At 30.1% G+C, this 21,025-nt stretch overlaps 3 protein-coding genes across 7 annotated transcripts in view; 1 reads left to right on the top strand and 2 right to left on the bottom strand.

Annotated features, from left to right (window-relative positions):
- LOC107492569 (uncharacterized) overlaps nucleotides 1–549 on the bottom strand; it is a 1,163-nt gene extending 614 nt beyond the window's left edge. The window contains exon 1 of the mRNA XM_016113609.1: nucleotides 18–549. Coding sequence (XP_015969095.1) covers nucleotides 18–549 — 532 coding nt within the window. The remainder of the gene's footprint in view (nucleotides 1–17) is intronic.
- A 6,017-nt stretch (nucleotides 550–6,566) lies between these two features.
- On the top strand, nucleotides 6,567–8,363 carry LOC107492677 (uncharacterized). 2 transcript variants are annotated; one of them, XM_021126494.2, is made up of 2 exons: nucleotides 6,567–6,913; nucleotides 8,155–8,363. In XM_021126494.2, the coding sequence occupies exon 1, from the start codon at nucleotides 6,732–6,734 to the stop codon at nucleotides 6,876–6,878; it is 147 nt and encodes a 48-aa protein (XP_020982153.1). In that variant the 5' UTR covers nucleotides 6,567–6,731; the 3' UTR covers nucleotides 6,879–6,913; nucleotides 8,155–8,363. The 2 variants fall into 2 exon arrangements, with proteins under 2 accessions (XP_020982153.1, XP_052118681.1); XM_052262721.1 differs by lacking the exon at nucleotides 8,155–8,363 and adding an exon at nucleotides 7,256–7,916 and having other exon boundaries at nucleotides 6,572–6,913.
- Nucleotides 8,364–10,005: 1,642 nt separating this feature from the next.
- LOC107492674 (uncharacterized) lies at nucleotides 10,006–14,269 on the bottom strand. 4 transcript variants are annotated; one of them, XM_016113722.3, is made up of 7 exons: nucleotides 14,073–14,269; nucleotides 13,481–13,565; nucleotides 12,891–12,996; nucleotides 12,162–12,425; nucleotides 10,794–11,282; nucleotides 10,507–10,581; nucleotides 10,006–10,419 (listed from the first exon to the last, which is right to left on the bottom strand). In XM_016113722.3, exons 2-7 carry the CDS (start codon nucleotides 13,526–13,528, stop codon nucleotides 10,349–10,351), a joined length of 1,053 nt encoding a protein of 350 aa, XP_015969208.1. In that variant the 5' UTR covers nucleotides 13,529–13,565; nucleotides 14,073–14,269; the 3' UTR covers nucleotides 10,006–10,348. The 4 variants fall into 4 exon arrangements, with proteins under 4 accessions (XP_015969208.1, XP_015969211.1, XP_015969210.1 ...); XM_016113725.3 differs by having other exon boundaries at nucleotides 10,006–10,416; nucleotides 14,073–14,266; XM_016113724.3 differs by having other exon boundaries at nucleotides 14,136–14,259.
- Nucleotides 14,270–21,025: the final 6,756 nt, after the last annotated feature.

Raw genomic sequence — 21,025 nt, forward strand, 5'->3', positions numbered from 1 at the left:
GAAAGAAATTGCTCTACTCTGAAAATACCTGTAATCTGACATGTTTTGCAACAAATTTGGATATGCAAAGTCTACCAAATGAGAGAGTGGATCATCAGTAGTTGTAATCAATAGATCATCTAGAATTTCAACTTCTAATTCATCACCAACAACAGAGCCAATATTTCTATTTCCAACATCAAGTATCCAATTAGCAAATATCTTCATTTCACCTTCATCTTGATCCGAAGAAGACATTAGAAGCCTCATATTCGTATGCAGTTTCAGAACCTTGCAAAATGACCACAGATGGGATGAGTTAATAGCGGATGCTAATATATCGTGTCTACTTTCTTTCGGAATCACCGGAAGTATCTGTCTGAAATCACCTCCTAGAACAACAATCTTACCACCAAATGGTTGATGTGTCTTATGTTGATCGGTAACTGACATAAGATTCCTGAGCGTCCGATCAAGTGCTTCAAAACGACAGTTGTACCTTCCCTCGCATACAACATATTGAGAACTCAAAATTGGATCCTGTTTTGGACTTCTCTGATCTCTCCTCATACCACATCATGGCATCACAATGCCGACAAAAAATTCTGGGTCACCAATATCTATCACATCTAATAATCACCAAGATAATAAATTGTTTTAGTTATATCTGCAACAAATAATTTATATAAAAATATACCTTTCTTTCACCATGTTAAGTATAAAAATAATATTTATAAAAGATTACCGAAGAATGCAATTTATGGATTAAAAAGATGAGATCATATAATACAATTTCATTGTGCCAACCTCAAGATTTAAGTTTTACAATAAATCAATGTTCAAATACAAAAATTATAATATATAACCATATTTTAGTTTGAATTTTAAATGTTGAACACTAAACGATAATTTTTTGTTTATAAAAAGCATAACAATAGTAAATAATAAAGTGCTGATATTGCTACTTCTTAAATTACCTGTATTCTCAGCAACATCGAATATGGATGGGTATTAAATTTGCACAGAATCATCTAAAATAGTCGTATTTTCAGTAATATCCTCAACTTCTTGAAAATTTTTTGAAAGATTTGTAGTCAATTCCTTCAAAAATATTTCTCTTTGTGTCAGGTGTCTTTTTTTTTTCAGCTATGCACACTTCTTTTAATTCTTTAGTATCTAAATTTGAATTAAATGCACTTGCTACTGTAATCATTAGAGATAATACATCAAGTATTTTATATTATAAAAAAAAAAAAATGAATATATGTTAAATGTTTGAATCAGCTGAATTATGAATATATATTATGAAGGTAGTATTAAAGATAAAAGAAGTAAAATTTTAGCTTTGTGATAATTACAATCTATCATGCTTATCTTACCATGTCTCTTTTGAAGTAGCATAGTCTTCCTATTCAGTCTTACATCCCTTTGCAATCTAATTCGATTTGTGTACTCCAATGAATCTATAATAATTATTTAGCATATACCAATGATTGTTTTTAATAGACCAATTAAAAAGTTAAATGTTTGGTCTTTAAGTAATAAAAACATATTAACATAGTAACTGGTAGATATTATTTGATGTTGTTGACTTGTCTGATGACATGGACTATCATATGCTTCATGTATGATACCTGAATTACTAATATCACTAATATTAGAACATCCTTTTTTATTTACAGAATGTAGATTAGTAGTTGGAGACCTTGATTAATGTGGTATTGGGTTATTACCTAATAAGATAACTCGAGATATTAGTTTTGAACATATTTTCTGTTAAAGTTTATAATTGAATAAATAGTAGAAAAATCAAAATACATAAAGTGCATGTACATTTCCATGAGCAAGTTTCAAAAAAAAAAATCATCCAAAAATAAATCTGTATTAATGCTATTTGTAATGTTCCACAACACCGATTGAAAATGCACACTATTGGAACTATCACTCGAATTTCCTGTAATTTTTTCATAAACAAATTTAGTAACGTATTACGAAGACAATGTAAATTAATAATTTATTACTTGTCAATAGCTAAATAATATATAGCTAAATAATATATAGAAAATATGGTATTTTATGAGCTTTTATTCCGCCAAAATACTCATGACATGTTAGTTATTTTGTATACCCAATAAAAACTAAATATATAGAACTGACATACTTAAAAATACCAAATAAAAAAATATATTATTCTAACCTAAAAACAAAAATGATAAAATAATTAATTTATTTTTTTATATGAAATCTACCTTGAATTGTGCTTTGCTTTGTATTTTCTCTGTCTTTTAATATCAATTTTCTCTTCAATATAATCTTACTTCTCTTTGGACTTCTTGCATCTTTCAATATATACCTAAAAATATCAAATAAATAAATTTTTTAACCAATTAAAATTATATATACATTATACATAATATATTTTTATTATCAAATTTTTTATATTATTAAAAAAAATAAAGTAATACACATATGACATCGTCTGTTTTTGGTATACATGTCCATCAAAACATAGACACAGGAGTATACAAGAGTACATGTATGGTGTTTGTTTACTGAGACAAAAATGATAAAAGACATAGTCATACACAAACACTCATTAAAAACATGTATTTTGTGTTTCTCTAAGATGCTGAAACACTAATTTTTAACTTGAGACACTAATTTTTTTACAATTTTTTCTCATGTCTAACCTACCAAATAGAATATAAAATTAGTATCTTCTTATGTCTATGTAAAATCGCACAAATTTTATTTTTAATGGCTGCTTTAATTTCTTTTTTATTCTCATTTATTTAGTTACGAAAACATATTTTACAGAAAATAATATATATATTTTTACAAAAGTATCTTTTTTCAAATAATTATAAGTTTAATCTCATGATCAATAAATTTAACTTATAGTTAAAGAGATTGAAAATGAACAACTTATAAGAAAAAAGAGAGAAAAAGATAAAAGTACCTCTATTGTTATAATCTAAAAAATAACAATGTAAATGAAGTAAATAGAAAAAATTATAAATGTGACAAATAAAAAATTTTAAATTTAAAAATCAAAACGGTTAAGAAGCCACTTAATTAGAAATTAGTATTAGAGTTTTAAATTTCAAATTTTTAAATAGAATTTTTTAATTAGCTAGTGTAAATTTAAAATTTTTAAATAAACTTTTTTTAATTAAACGTTTGTTATTCATTAAGAATATAGGAATTTATTAATTTAAAAATAATTTTTATTAGTTTCGTCATAAATAATATCAATTCTATTATTTATCGATAAAAATAAATAAAATTAAATACAATCTAAAAATTAATAACCTTATAAATTACGTAAATTTAGAAACAATACTTAAAAGGAGAGAAAAAGATGAAAGTATTTCTACTGTGGAGAAACAATCTACAAAGATAATAATAAAAATTTATAAATGTGGCAAGTAAAAAAATTTAAATTTAAAAATTGAAATGGTTAAAAACTTACTTAATTAGAAATTAGTATTAGAAATTTAAATTTAAAATTTTTAAAATAGAATTTTCTAATTAGCTAGTATAAATTTTAAATTTTTAAATAAAATTTTCTAATCAAACGTCCGTTGTCCATTAGAAATATAGAAATTTATTAGATAGACTCTAAAAGAGATTCCAAAACATGTGCATCCAAATTCTCAAGTTTCTTTCTCAATCTTGATCTTCTTGCAAGTTGAGGTATCTCCTTCCACCTTCGAATCTTCCGACTCCGAGGATAGTCACTTAGTTGGTGTAATAGCACTTTCCAACAATTCATATTCATCATTGGCCGCAACTTCATTGGAGAATTCAAGCAACAAATTCTGTACAAAAAACCACGTTAAATTAAAGACTTCTTTCTAACATTTGATTTTATCTCACTAATATTTTTTGAATAAAATTAAGATCTAATTTTTAGAGAACAAACAAAAAAAATTATTTTTTGAACAAATACCTTAGTACCTTCTACTTTCTCTCCTTCAATGATTATGGATGTCTTTGAAATTGAAAACAAACCATCGGTGTAGTTAACATCCTAAAATTATAATTAATTATTATTTATAAATTAGATACTACTAATGACCAAGAAAGTAAAAAATAAATTAATTTTTAATAGAAGTACACTTATATATACTTACAATTTGAATAGGTGAGCCTCTTCGAATTTATTTATGAGATCCACATTATTAGTCATCTTCTTAACTTTATAAGAAGGTGAAAAATATGAAATATCAGATATTTGAACTTCAACGATGAAGAGAAAGATTTTATCAATTAGGTTGAGTAAAAGTGTAGGTGTATCTGATAGATAACAAATTCTGTACAAAAAAACCACGTTAAATAATATAAAAAGTACCAATAAAAATATCTTCACTAATGCTTTTAGAAATAAATATTGGTTAGATCTTACCAATAGGAGTGGATCAAGTATCTCTACACAGCTCTCTTCCAAAACTTGTTTTGCCTCCTTGTCAAAGACTACATAACATGTACAGTCAGAATCATCAATGACGCCAAACTTTATTCGATACTTGCTTAAAAAAGAAAATAACATAAGAAAAAGTTAAATATAGACTTATTTAATATCTAATCCAATGTACATAGACTTTAATTTAAATAAATAACCTTGGAGTCATGGATAAAAGGATATTAGTAGAAAACTCGCGTCTTCATTGAGTCAAACCATTTCAATTGAGTATGGCAATGGAGAATTTTCGTAACTTGATAGTGTCCATAATCATATCACTCGTATACGTACACACAAATTGTCGATTGTAGGATTGATGTCAGCAATTTTGTGAATATCAGCCATTGGAATAAGTAGGGAGATTTTAGATATATGTAAAGAAAGGGATTGATGTACTTTAAATTGTGGTGCTTTACATCTTTCATAACTTATCCTTTTATAGTTGCATCATAACTAAACTTTTTAAAATTTGGTTGACTTTAATTTAAAATTTAAAAAATAAGAAACTAAGTAAAACAACCCAAATTTAAAATTTAGAAATAACAACTTAAATAAATAATAATTTAAAAATTCTAAACTAACGTAAATATTTATTTATTGTAATATTAGTATGTAACAACCGAAGAATAATTAACGTAAATTTTTTTAAAACTCTAAATTTCTTTAAAAGAATTTATGTAGCTGTAATTTAAAAAAAATCAACAAAATTTTAAAAAATTATGCTAAAAAGAATTAACAGATTTTTAAAAAATAATGTTAAAATATAAAAAAAACAATCTAAATAAAATCTAAATAAAATTTAAAAAATAACAACTTAAATAAAATAATTTGAAATTTAAAAAATAAAACTTGAGTAAAATAACCCAAACAAATAAAACAATTTAAAATTTAAAAATAGCAACCTAAGTAAAACAACCCAAACTTAAAATTTGAAAATAACAACCTGAACAAATAATAATTTATAATTTATAAATATAAATCTAAAAATTTTTAGTGACGACACGTAAGTAAATAAACTCCCAGACTTAATGTATGAGCGCCACGTCAGCAAATGAGCTCCCCATTTGTATTACTATAAAGATAAAGATATTATCTTATGTTTATTTACTTAAAACAATTATTTTTTTTAAGTGATAAATAATTTTTTGTCTAACAATAATACAACAAATTCTAGACCCGAAAAAAGAATAAAAGAGTTCTGGTAGGAGTAGAAAAAATAAAAAATAACAACAAAACATACATGATATATATTTTATATTTATTTTTTATTTTCATCCACCATATCATATACAATAAAACACCAAACACTAACTATACAATAATATTTTTGACATTATTATTAAAATTATTGTAAATTAGAATTATATTGGAGGATATTTATTATCATTATTATTTAAATATCTATTTTTTTATATAAAAAAATTATATTTTTTAAGTTATTTATCTATATAGACAATATCTCTATGCATAAACCGCTACTATATGCCACGATTTATGCAAAACAGTATTCCTTCCGAAACTGCTATACCCACTCCCAGTTTCTAATTAGCAAAATTTCTTCAAAAACCTCTAGTCTTGTAGTGATTTTTGCCACAAAATTCCACATAAACTGCTACATCCAGAACAAATTACGTTTCAATTGAAAATTACTACATTCACGATAAATTTCTATAGATATAGAAAAATTATAATTTCGTCTACTGTATTAAAAAATTATAATTTGATAAATTTAGTTTTTAGACAATTTATATACATAACATTTTAAAATTATTATCAAATTTTATTCAATATTTTTGATATAATTTTTTATAAATATAATTTTATTCAATATTTTATTCAAATTTTATAAATATATGTGATATAAATACACTTTTTGAACACTTATATAAATATTTCTATAAAAATTCAGATTAAACACATAAATTATTATTCAAATATAAAAATAATTTATCACTTTTAAAAAAGTTGTTTTTTTAGCCATCATTGTCCCGCTTTTAAATCTATGAATTTTTCAGTATTATTTTAATAATAAAATTATAAAACAACCATCTTTCTTTCTTTTTATTTTTTTATTTATTTTTTATTTTTCGTTGTTAATAGGGTAGTTGAAGTAATAATAATGGATAAAAAGAGTTGAAAATCCACGCACCAAACCCAGAAGAATCAGAAGACACTTCTTTCAATCAGACCCCTTTATCCTTCTCGGAAATTCTCCTGTTGAATGGGTTATCTTCCAGAACCCCTTCCTTGAAGAGAAGCCATAGCAAAGAGAGAACTTCGAAGAACCATGGCCATGGCAGTGGAAGTGGCCATGTGGATTGCGAAGATGGTGTGGATAGCTCTAAGCGGCTGGATTTCTTCGTGTTTGACTGTTGCTGATGAGGTTGCTTCATCTCTTCGCTCTGGTGATATTGGTCCCTTCCATGTCGGTTGATCCAAGTTGCAGTCTTTCTAGAAAGCATTTTTAAGGTAAACGTTGTCATCAACACCCTTTTGTTTTTTCTCTGCTGTTGAGCATTGGGTGTGCATCAAGTTTTGTAATTTACAGCTGCCCTTGAAACTAGAGTTGTTTTTGTTTATTGGGTTTCCTCAAATTGAGGAACTTGTTAGGGATTATTGCTTGCTATCAAGAAGCAAATTAAGGGATTATTGGGGGAAATTCGAACATAGGGAATTAGTTCTCAGTCGTTTATATTATTAGCTAATACATAGATCTATGCTGCCAATCAAATTGGAAGGTTAGGTTTATCCAATCATCCCATAATTACTGTTAGGGTGCTGATTTACTAAGCTCCGTTCACTTTATGGCAGGGTTTTGCTTATGAGCAATTTGTGACAGCATTGTGCATATGTTATGGGATGATTCGTTGGTCAAAGAAGGGAGAACCTTAATTTTCTCTATGTTATGGCTTTTTTTTTTTTCCTTTTCTTGTCCTTTCTTTGTATGTGTGTATTGAGGGGAGAGGGGGATAGATGAAAGGACTTAATCTATAAACATGAGTTTTACAAACACTCTTTACCACTAATTGGGACAGTGTTACTACAAATTATTGACGAATTAGATCATGAAGTGAATGTTTTGGTGTGTCTGCTGCAGTAAGAACATAAAGCTATCAGAAAAATGATTCATTGTAGGATGACTCGTCATGTAAAAGGAATAAACACAGTGAGTAAAATGAAATTTAAAAGGATGCTGCTTCTTCATTATATGTGGATCTTGGTGGTATGTACATTGTTAACACCTGGATTCTGATTCACTTCATGCCTACACTACAACACAAGTCTATGTCAATGTCAATGTCACATTTGTACTTTTTGTAATTACCATATGGCCATAGCAATTGTTTGCTGACTATCGTTATGATGTAGTTGATACACATTTGCTTTTTCTGTTATCCATGTGAGAAATGAAATTGTAGCAAATACAAAGTCTTAAAAAAATTTAAACTAATGAGTTACTTTTTAGAACTTATGTTGATCTCTCTAACAAAGTAGTTCACACATTGTGGATGATAAAACTAATCTCTTGGATTATGTCTGCCTTTACATTGTAGTGATGTTCATTTCTTCTTGTTCTGGTTTGTTTTTGTCCCATTGATTATGATATGAATGTCCCTATTCTTAGATTTATATTCATTCATGAATTAACCTCAAACTACAAGACTATAGCGGATTGTTTTCGTAATATTTTACTATTATCTTTATGCCAGATTCAAAGCTCGGTAATTCTTGTTCTAAGGTCACCTTTTAAGTTCAATAATTATATCAAGCTATCAATCACTAGGCGAGTGCTTTAATGGAAGCATTATCCTCTTACATAGAAGTATTATGTGTTGAAATGTAGACAATGCAAAGTAATAGGATCCATTTACATATCCAAGTATGATTTCTTTGTTTATTTTTTTTAAAGGAAGCTGAAAACCAGAATGTTCATATGTATACTGCAATGACGAATTCATTTTAGCAGAGATGTATTTCTGTATTTGAGTTTATCATTTTACCGGGAAGTTCATATTGCATATAGTCATCATTCATCAACAATGATCAATTTAGCGTAGAAAACCAGTTTATAAATTAGATTACGACTGGGTTTGGTAAAATTTTTTGAAGAGGTGTTTGTGCTTTCTAAAAGCACAAGTACCTCATTTTGGATTTGGTAAATTAAAAAGTTCTAGTGTTTGTGCTGCTTTTAAAAGTTAGAGGTGCTTTTGAAAGTACTTAAGAGGGAGTTTTTCAAAGTTGGCTTGTACTTGTCAAAATTAAAAAAAATCTAATATAATAAATATTCAAAATTACCATTATTAATTATTAACACCAGGTTTTATTTATTTTTCCACACATATTTTCCGTCATTATATTGCCATTGAAATACTCGTATATTTCTAATTTCTCGATCTAACCTTCACAAATTCTAAAACAATCTTCATATATTTTTTATTTTTCAACCTAATCTTCATAATTTCAACACATACATCTCTATTACGTATTAGGTATGAACTTCTATCTATTTATATTATTTTTTGTGCGAAATTTTTGTATTTTTTAGTAGATGTTTGTTTTTCTTTGTTCTTTAAAACGTGAAGAAGGAGACCTGATTTATAGAAACCAATCATAAAATTTTTGTACACCCACTTCATGAACATTAGTCAAAATTATAATAACAACATATATATACATATGTAAATATAGATATATAATTTTACTTGAGATATGTGACCATTTTTTGAGATTTGTGAAAGTGAGTCAATATATATAGATGGGTAATGGATGTATCAGTACTAACATTGGATTACATATAAGTTTTATTATTGACTAATGATAACCCTATTGATATTAATATAGAGTAAATCAAATAAATATTTAAATTATTGGTCTCTAACATTTAAAAAAAGATTATTCTTTGTTATAAATATGTTTATTATAATTTTTTTAATTTTTTAAAAGCTGTTTTACCAAACATAATTATAGTACGCAAGTGCAGCTTTTAAAAAGTTGTTGTTTAAAAAACAATTTTCATAAGTTACTTTCAAAAAACAAAAACAGTCTACATTGGTCTAACACGATTTATTTACCAATATTTTTTTTGTCATAATACTCATAATAAGTTGTTGAATGTGAGTATACAATTGTCTTTGATTGTGGAACATTCAATCCACTTTCTGAATTGTGTAAAATGAAAAAGCGTTGCATGTATTATCATTTAGTTTTGTTATTTGCTTCTAATTGGGTAGTGCTTTTGTTATTTGCTTCTAATTGGATAGTGCTAACACTTCATTTGTCGGTTGTCCTATGCACAAATTAAAAAATAAATTTAAAATTCGAACGGGTCTGGACAACAAAACCACTTACTTTTCCATTCCGTTTAAGAAATTAGCCTAAAAAAGGCTTTGATGATTGTAAATTGTCATTCCTTACAAACAATTTAACGCAGCAAAAACACCAAAACACATAAATAAATAAATAAAAGAAACTGAAATATAAAATACCCCACAATTCTACTTAATATCAATACAATTTACAAGAAAACCACTGTATGCAAGCCACAAAGGAGGGGAAATATCGAGAGAATAAGATTCATTATTTATTTGCACCATGCTTTCCTTTCCATGCAAGCATTCCATATTTCAATTTTCATCACTATAAAATGAGGCAAAGTTAAACTTTCTACACACCGATGCATCTGTCCTGTTCACACCAAGGAGTTAAAATTTCAAAACCTCTAAATCTTTTATGTACAATAAACATTAATCTATGGAGTCTGTTCAACCTGCAGGCAACATAAACAATTATGAGTTGTATGGCCAAAATGGTAACTTAAATAGCACATCTTGATTCAGTTTCACTTCATGACATAACTTGATCCCTTTAAAGGGAAGTGAACATCTCAAAGTATTGTGTTGTCTATTATTCACTTCCAAAATCTTCAACTTCATAACTCAAGCCTTCTGATATGGAATCCAGCCTGTTATTGTCTACTTCAGCATCAAGCCATCAACAAAAGAGTGGTGTCAGCATTGAACCATAAAGCAATAGATTGTAGACGAAGGGGAGTTGTTTCTTACCTTGTTCTCCTCTTTCAAGGAAGTTCTCATTATCAGCAGCAAGGAAGGGTGACCTAGGGTAGCTCTCCAGTATATCTGACAAATAAGAATGTAACTATCAGCTCCAATGATTAATCCAATTTAAGATTTGTGGGGTATAAAACTTGCAGATAATAGACTAAAAACCCGGTTAAAACTTAAACAAATTGACTTCCATTTTAACGATGAACATCTCGTATTATACATTGTTGATGATGAATATGGAAATAGTAAACATGCATAACCCACACAAACACAAGAGTACATACCAGAACTCTGAGAAAAATGTGCAGTCAGGTCTGAAAGGCTAAAATTTCTAGGAATCAGCCCTAAAAATCCATATGAAGAAGTTTCTGGATCCAGGACTGCCTCATTTAGAGGTTGTGAGTTGGATTCGACATTGGGGAATGATGTAACCGAAGCATCACCAATAGTCGGGCGTGCATCCAGGACACTTCCCTCAGTGCCAAACATGTAAGCAGAACAACCTGAATATCCAGGTTCGGATTTGATCATCCCTCCATTAATTCCTTGTATCGACCCCATGTTAGAGGATTGAGCAGAAATCATGCTTGGAGGACCATTTATCCTATTGCCAGGGGCAGACATATTAACTGCAGCATGCATACTTGGATGGAGTGTTGATCCACCATTATTAAAAACATTAGATAAACCAGAATCAACTGGATGTTGCATATTTTCCAGCTTCAAACCTGCTTGGGCTCGCTCCGCAGCGTAACAAGTGGGATTCTGAGGCACTGTAAAATGAAATTGCATTTGTTACCAATTAAAAAAAAGGTTGCAAACATTTAAAAAGAAAAAGAAAACAAAATCTTCGAACAATAAAGCAAGTAGCATCACTCCCATCAATTTAACCCCTCAGTTACTCTCGAATGTTCCTTGCTACACGGCTAATAGTACACACTGAATTTTAAATGTATACAGGCAAGATCTGTGGATATTCACTTTCAACTATAAAAGAATCAGATAATTCTCTTAAAAGTATAAAGTACACACACAACTCAAAGTACTTTATTAGTCTCTTTTGTGTTCCAGGAAACTCATTTCCACTATAAAATAATCGATAATTTTTTTCCTTCTATGAACAGAGCTTCCTCATTTTCGTATCTAAAATATTGCCCCCCAATAAAGTTTATACCAAAACAGAATATACTTTTATGTGAAGGTTGACTTAGTTGAGGTTGCATGAAGAACCTAATTCTATTATACATATTTGATGCCATCAAGCTATTGTCTATCATTTCTCTTGTTACACCTAGTAATTAAAAACACAATCAACCATTAACATCCATTCCCTGTATTGTATTGGGAGGACACTGTTGGAAACTTGTGCATGCATGGTGGATTTAAGGCTGTAAGGTGTGAGGAGGATCTAGAATCTGGGACATGAAAGGCTGTGTATGATCATAGGTCCACTCCATCACCAATTCACCACCTAATTTTACATAACTGAGACAATTCGCCCCCATATTTCTCATGCCTTAAACAACCAAGACATTATGTGTTAGGGAAAATGCTGAAGGAATATACTATTGACTAGTGTGGCATCTATAAGACTAGAGAAAAATCTTAAACCCTAGAGGGACGGTAAGAATGTTATGAAAATATATACTTACTTGCAGGGATATGTGAACCATTAGAGGTGGATAGTGATGAAACAGCGGTGACATGTGACCCATTAGACACAGGTAGTGATGCCACTGTGGGGATATGTGTCCCATTTGAGGTAGGTAGAGATGCAACAACAGTTGGGGAAATATGCATTAATTCCACCTGTTGCTCCAACAACCTGTTGAACTGCATGATTTGCTGCTTCAACATCAACCTTAAATAATAGGCCTGGAAAAACTCTTGGTTCTCTTCTTCAAGCTTTTGCCAAACTGAAAGAAATGTGAAATAAAATAAGATGAAACTTCGAAGGCGATGTTGGCCTTTTTATTCCAATGCCCAATTCACAATATATAAAGCAAAATCAACGGCAACTGATGGTCAAAACCACTGTTCTTTTACAAGAGAAATGGAAAAATTATCAAAATATATGGTAGGGGAGGAAACAAACTAAACAGACTTCCTTCCCTTCCCAAGCTAAACTGCAATTCTATGGTTAGTATTTCCACATGTAAAAGGATACTGAAACTAAGACCTTAATCAGAACAGAAGAAGCTAACAACACCCAAGTTTGACAATCATAACTCAAAAAGAACAGAAACATCTATGATGAAATATTCATGAGACGCTAATCATGTTAAATACTTCTATAAGACATAAGAAAGTATGCTGCAGAGTTACGTGGAGTATGATACAAGCAAAACAAAAATCATAGCATAGAACAAAGCTTTCCTTACCCAATTCTGTGAAACCAGGCTCTATTTTGGCTTGCTTTAGTAGTGTGTCCACTACTTCTTTCTGGCTCATATATAGTTGTAAGCATCGTTCAATTAGATTTTGAACCTGCAATGAGGTAAATAGACCCCAAATCATGAGTAGTAAAATACCTCGAATTTATAATTTGAACTTAACATTGAAGGGAATAGTGAAAGATTTGGAAGAGAGAAACGGGAGCAGATTGGAAGAGAGGTCCAAACCACATGTTAATTCTAAGCAAAACTTACTATTCAACAGGATAATTAGTTAATCCAAATCTAAAATATTAAGATCTCATTCAATAGAAATCTCAAATTACATAAAGCCACAGATAACCAATCCCCTTATAATATGCTATTACTCTAAATTAACATAATGAAAATAATATCCTATTAGTTTTTCATAATTGTAACAAGAAATCATGTTAAGCTAGTTTGTAATAAAATATCTTATGATCACGAAAGCAGATTTTGTCCTAGCCAAACAAGCATTAATGGAAGTAAAGCCCCTTCAAGAATCATTCATCTCATCCCCAGAATTTTATTTTAAAAGGATAATTTTCCCAACTTACAAGCTGAATATCTTGACGGGAGACCCGTCTCACGGATCCGCTTGACATATGGGGAGTTCCCAAAATACACCTTTTTCACAACTACCTGCAGAAAGAACAATCACGTAAAAAACAAGGTTCAAATTTCAATGCATAGAAAAACCAAAACCAAGCACGAAAACAGAGGGGGTGTAATGGGAATAAAGGGAGAAAAAGTCTCAAAACCTCACCACCACCCCCACACAGCGAAACACACAAGGTAAGCCATACTATCAGAATTGAGAACCCATATTCATTAGAAAAAAAAAAACGAACAAAAATCAAACACGAAATACAAAGGGTAACAAATTCAAAGGCCCCTACTACTCCAACGAAACAAACACGCAAACCAATCAAGAAGAAAAATAATAAAAGATTGAAGCTTTAGTGGAATAGGTGGGATCAAACAAAGCGAACAAAGATACACGAGAATCCAATTCCGGGATCACGAACCCTATGATCAGAATAGAACCAAAATACAAAAAGCTAAAACCAAGTATTTTTAAAAAAAATTCGAAGAATCTAAGCAAGGATGAATTGAACGAAGGAGCTGAAAGGGGATTAGGGTTTTGACCTGAATTAGGGAAAAAGAGAGGTATGTTATGTTATGTATGTATGGGGTGTTGCTTTTTCTTACGGCGGAGGTTGGTGTTGTCGATCGTTGATGGCTGCAGCAGTAGGATAGCACTTGTTCTTAAAATTTCAATTCTTTTTTTCTTTTTCCCAAAGCTATTATTGTTTAATCATTTGTTCCTGGGGGAGTGGGCCAGGGGTAGTATTGTCAATTCACGTAGTTATTGGTTCTCTTCGAATTTCAAAACAGTATCACCGTATGCCCCTTTTATTCTCGCCTCTAGATTCGTACGGATGTTGGTGGAATTTGCCCAAGAAATTTGTCAAGGGATAACCAACTGACAATGTCAATTTTTTTTTAAGATAATTTGATAAAATTTTAACTAAATACAAATTCGAGTTAGATTTTTCAACCGTTTTCCAAATTGATCCTCTAATTTTTTTACTGAATCAAATTATTCTTCTAAATTTTTTAATTATTACAAATTTCAAATCACTTAAAAGATATCATTTCTAAAGATTTTATGAGTAAAAGAGTGATACTATATATATATAAATATCTTTTAACAAAGTCTAATTAAATTAGTATAAAGTTTAGCAAAAAGATGTTTGTATGTCACTTTTTTTTATGACAAACATAATTGACTTTTTTTAATACAATTAATTATTATGATAAGCAATGTAAAAACTGTCGGAATAAATTAATTTTATTAACCCAAATTATCCATATTGAATCATCATAAAAAATATAACATAATGCGAAAGCGTATTTTTACTCATAAGAGTTAGAAATTAATGGAAGAATTTGGATCGGAACAAAAGATAATATCTGATTTTATTCTCATTTAATTCCAAATCAAAAGTAACAATGACTTATTCAATTAGCATTTAAAATAATAAATGAGACCATCATTATATAAGTCATTTAATTTGAAATAGCATAATTTGTGATTATAATTAATATATGTATTACCCACAAATAAGTTAGGAAATCAAATAATTTCCTAACAATCTCCCACTTGGGCTATACATATATTATTTCTTAACATAATCACATCTCTATAAACTTTATGCGCGCATCTGAATGCTATTTCTCTCATTACTTTAACAATCTGGTCCGTCTCATACATTAGATATGGAACTACCACAGCTTTTATCACATTAAATGCCGTGACTAAACCACGCCAATCACCATCCTAATATACTCAACGACATAGATCAAATTTGGAAGAGTAATATGGAAATTACATGCCAAGTGATCTCATGCATGTCTATTTCCAACTGGTCCAACTTTATTGAGATCAAACACAATACAAATATTGCAAAATGAACATTTCACATAACATGAAATAGACCATCAACTTAATTCTGCAGAAGAATAATTCAATATCTGTCATAGGACATATATCATAAAATAAACTCTCACTAAACCAAAGCATCACAAATATTGACACCCATCCGAGCAGTGTGCTCTTGAAAGACTTTAGGGATCAATTTCTTAGTTAATGAGTCTGCTAGCATATACTCTTTTCCTATATGTCCTATGGAAATCTGTTTTTTCTTAAACTTTTTTCAGAAACAACTAAGAACTTGATATCTGTATGCTTCGATTTTGTCAAGCTCTTACTGTTATTGGAGTATAGTACTGCTGACTTATTGTCACAAAATATCCTTAATGGCCTTTCAATGTCATCTACTATATGAAGCTCAGTGACAAAGTTTCGCAACCATATGCCATAAAATCGAAATCGGAATCAGAGTTCCTAATGATCTCCAAATTTTCTGATCTCCGATAAATAAGCATGTAATCCTTTGTTCGCTTTAAATAACGCATTATGCGTTTAACAGCTATCCAATGATCCCTGTCCGGATTGCTCAAGTATCTACCCAATACTCTCACTATAAATGATATATCGGGACGTGTGCAGACTTGAGCATACATTAAGCTCCCTAGTGCTGATGCATAAGGTTTATTATGCATTGCTGCCCTCTCAAGATCATTTTAGGGCATTGCTTGAGACTGAACTTGTCTCCTTTAGCTACAGGTGTGTGCATTGGTCTACAACTTTTCATGACATATCTACTTAAAATCTTTTTGATATAGTTCTTTTGTGATAATCCAATAATATCTTGAGAGCGATCTCTTAGTATCTCGATTCCTAATACAAAAGAGGCATCACCAAGATCTTTCATTTCAAATTTGTTCGATAGAAATTTCTTAGTTTCATGCAACAAGCCTATATCGTTACTGGCAAGCAGAATGCATCAACACATAAGACCAAAATATATATTTACTCCCACTGAACTTGCGGTATACACAGTCATCTATGATATTTACCTCAAAACCATATGAGATAATGACTTTATGAAACTTGTGATACCATTGACAGGAAGCTTGTTTGAGACCATAGATGGATTTTCTCCTTTCTCTATTGGATCTCCTTAATGACACTTCTTGAGGTTGTTGAGCTTGCTGTATGGGTTGGGGTTGAGGAGGATTCTCATAATTTTCTTGTACTATAGCAGTATCTTGAGCAACAACAATATTCTCATTGTTCTCTTGTACTGTAACTGGATCTACAGTAGGATTCTCATTGTACTTTTGTACTATAACTTATCTTGAACAATAATAGGCAAAGGACCTGATCATTGTCAGTTACAGAATCCTCATCAAAAGCAACATTCCTAATATTTTCTTCCCTCCCAAACTCAACATCCTCAAGAAATCTCGCATTTTCCGTTTCAAAAAATAGACCTTGATGCATGATTGTAAAGCTTGTACCCCCATGAGCGCTCAGCGTAACCAACAAAGTAGCAACTAATTGTCCTTGAGTCCAATTTTCTTTCATGCAGCCTATAAGGTCGCGCCTCAGCTGGACATCCCCAAATATGCAGATGCTTTATACTGGGCCTTTTCCCAGTCCAAATTTTGTATGGGGTTTTGTTAACTACTTTGCTTGGCATCCTATTAAGGATGTACACTGTGGTTTTTAAGGCTTCTCCCCAGAGTGATTCAGGCAAGGAAGAATGACTAATCATACTTTTCACCATGTCCTTAAGAGTTCGGTTCCTTCGCTCTGCAACACCATTCATGCTAGGTTTACCTGGCATGGTGTATTGCGGAACAATACCACACTCCTCTAGGAAAAGAGCAAAAGGCCCGAGACGTTGCTCACCTGAACCATCATATCTTCCGTAGTATTCACCACCACGATCAGATTTGACAGCTTTAATTTTCTTTTCAAGTTGAAGTTCAACCTCAGCTTTGAAAGACTTGAAAACATCCAAGGCTTGGGACTTTTCATGAATTAAATATAGATACCCGTAACGAGAGTAATCATCTATGAACGTAATAAAATACCGTTGTCCATTCCAAGAGACAGTAGGGAATGTGCCACATATATTGGTATGTATCAGTTCTAAGACATCTTTAGCTCTCTTGGAACCTAATTTCCTTTTGTTTGTCCTTTTCCCCTTTATGCACTCAATGCATACTTCAAAATCTGCCAAATTTAGGGGTCTAAGAATTCCATCCGACATGAGCCTCTGAATTATCTGTTTAGAGATGTGACCTAGGCGTTTGTGCCATAATGATGCCGAATTCTCATTTAGTTTTCGTTTTGTACCCGTTTGCAGTATTTCATTATTATAGGAATTTAAGTCAAGTCTATATAGATTATCCACCAAATGACCAGAGCAAATATTATTCGAATTATAGAAGAGACTGACTTTATTGTCTTCGAATGAACAAAAATAACTTGATTTGTCCAAACGAGAAACAGAAACCAAATTTCGTCTAAATGACGGTACATAAAATGTCTCTAATAAATCCAAGTAAAATCCACTCGTGGAACATAATCTAAAGGTTCCTATAGCTTCAACTGCAACTATATTGCTGTCTGCCACATAGATGTATCTTTCAGCATCATTTGGCGGTCGGCTCCACAGGCAACCCTGCATAGTAACACTTACATGAGTAGTAGCAGCAGAATCTACCCACCAAGTATCAACAGGTGCATAACTTAAACTAGCCTCAGAACAAACGAAAGTAAGAATTATACCCTTCTTTACACGCCAAGTGGCATAGTTGGTACAATCATTCTTCATGTGTCCCACCTTCTTACAGAAGAAACAAGTTGAAACTTGATCTTGTTTCTTAGCCTTTTTCTGCTGAGAAAGCACATCTGCAGTAGTATCACGCTTTCTTTTATACTGAGAAAATGAAGCCATGTGAGCATTTTCAGTCTTATCTTGCTGTAGCCTCTCTTTTTCTTGCACAAAGTGAGATATAAGCTCATTTAAGGACCAAGTGTCCTTCAGAGTGTTATAACTCACTTTGAATTTCCCAAAGTGTGCAGGAAGGGAAATCAAACTGAAATGCACGAGTAAATCTTCAGACAACTCTAACTTTAGTGCTTTCAATTTTGAAGCAAGATGAGACATTTCCATAATGTACTCCCTTATGTTCCCTATACCTTTATACCTCATAGAGACAAGTTTGCCCAAAAGACTACTTGCCTCCGCCTTTTCATTCTTAGTAAAGAATTTTTCAACATCGTTTAGGAACTGTTTGACATCTTTATCCTCAGTAATTGTGCCCCGAAATGCCTCAGGAATTGAGCGTTTCATGATCATAATGCTCATTCGATTGGATTTCTCCCACTTCTCTATTTTAACCTCATTGAGGTTTTTCGGAGTGGAAGTGGGTTTCTCCTCTCGAAGAGCTATATCTAGATCCTTACAACCGAGGATAATCTCCACGGTATCCTTCCAAACTTTAAAGTTTGAACCATTCAGTATAGGAATACTACTGATTTGTGTAGAAACATTGGTAGCTAAAGCCATAGTTTCTGGATTAGAACAAATAAACATGCAATAAATATTAGTTAAATAATGGGAAAAATCCATATTGAGATATCTAGAACAACATTAATTTTCAATCTTTGGATAGAAAAATTAACTGTAAGTGATACTCTCATTGCAGTAATCAAATATTGTCAAAATTCATGTCACACATTAAGCCTTTTTTTGGACCGACTTAATGCGCACATGGAGACTTAAACTTCGCAATCTATTTATTATCGCATATATTTTCTATTAATTGGCCAATTAATAACCTTCCTTTGGGACGATTATTGACCGCATAATTAATAGAACATAAACAAAAGTGTGCAATGCTTATTATTTGGCCAAACAATAAACTTCCTTTAGGCCGATTATTATCCGCATAAATAATAAGCATTACTTTATTCTTAACTAGTTACCCAAACATGTATTTACTATCAATATGTGTATATAATTCGGCCAAATATAGACCTTCTTTTGGGCTGTCCGATATTCGCATGAATTACATATCACCATATTTCTAATGTTTTGAATAAATTAATTTTCATAAAAGAGGCTACTTTGGCAGCATAATGTTCAATCAATTTATTTCAAAACCAAATCTTTATAAAATAAGTGGGTATACTAATCCAAATTGTTACTAATTTTCTTATGTAATAATTAAATAATATTTTTTTATTATTATTCAAATATCATTAATGTGTACATATAACTTGGCCAAATATAAATCTTTTTTTGGATAGATTAATATTCGCATAAGTCACATACACGTAATAATCCTTTGAGATTATTAATCAATTTTATTCCGATTAATGGTACACAAAAAACAAATCTAAGACTATCAAAGATTAGCAATACTTTATTAATATTTAAAAAAAATCAATTTATTACTTATTATAAATAAAATTCAAAAAAAATTTCTGCCAAACTAATAAAAAACAGACCGTCTCATAAAATATACATACGTAACCATATATATCCTCAAAGTATAACCAAATGATAATATATATGAATGATGAACAGTATATATACACGTATATATTCAAAAGCAACCATAATAAGAAACATATATGGTCCATCTACTGTAAAGATGTAAATTTATACAGATTTATATATTTTTGTTTTAAAAGTGTATCACTAAAAAGTATTGCTTAAAAAAAAAATGTTACCCTTAATCGTTAACTTGGCTCTGATATCAATTTTAAGCCAATTTTAAGCCGACTTTTAATTTCTTTTTCGAAGTTTCTATTAACTCTTTATAATTTGTATAGATTCAATTGGTGGTGCTTTATTTAAAGGATAAAAATAATTTGCAAATTCATAATATAAAGTATTGATCATTTCTACTATTTCTCTTGTATTTATTTTATGATCATTTATTACTAGTCCTTGATGTATATTTATAATTTTGATTTATAGTTTTTCAATCTTGTTTTAGTTTATAATATTCTCTTTTACATGGATTATTGTATATAAAATCTTTTATCTGTTTGTCTTTTTCTTTAATATAATTTCTTAAATCCTCAATAACTTCTTTTATTTTTACACTTTCTCTTGTTTCTAAATATCTTTTTAATTTTTCAACTTCATTCTCCATTTTTTCTTTCAACAGCTTTAATTCTTTTAAGTCATAATATGATTTTCCAGACATTTATAAATTTTTTAAGTTTAATTTCAACTTGTTTATATTTATTCTTATTTCTATCCTTTTTATTATAAGATCATCAATTTTGATCTGAAGATTATTTAATTCCCTTTTATACTCCTTTATTTTACTTTTTAATTTTCTCGTCCTTTTTCTTTTTATTTTATTTTCTGGTTTTTCAATCTTTTTATGCTTCATTATTTATTTTAAAATTTCTGCAAACTCTATCATTGATTCATCACTATTTTCTAGAGATTCTATTAATTTTTCTAGCTCTCCAACTTCTCTTTTCAACTTGTTATAGATTATTTTTAGAGCTTCAAATGTTCTTTGATTTATTTCAGAAAACTGCAAATAATTCAAACGATTTTCTCTTTCAAAAAGCTCTTGTTTCTTATCTTGATAAGTTACATATATTTCTTCCTTATTTATTGTCATAATTTAGTATTTAGGGTTTCATTTAA

This window comes from Arachis duranensis, chromosome 6 (assembly GCF_000817695.3).
Source record: "Arachis duranensis cultivar V14167 chromosome 6, aradu.V14167.gnm2.J7QH, whole genome shotgun sequence".
NCBI lineage: Eukaryota > Viridiplantae > Streptophyta > Magnoliopsida > Fabales > Fabaceae > Arachis > Arachis duranensis.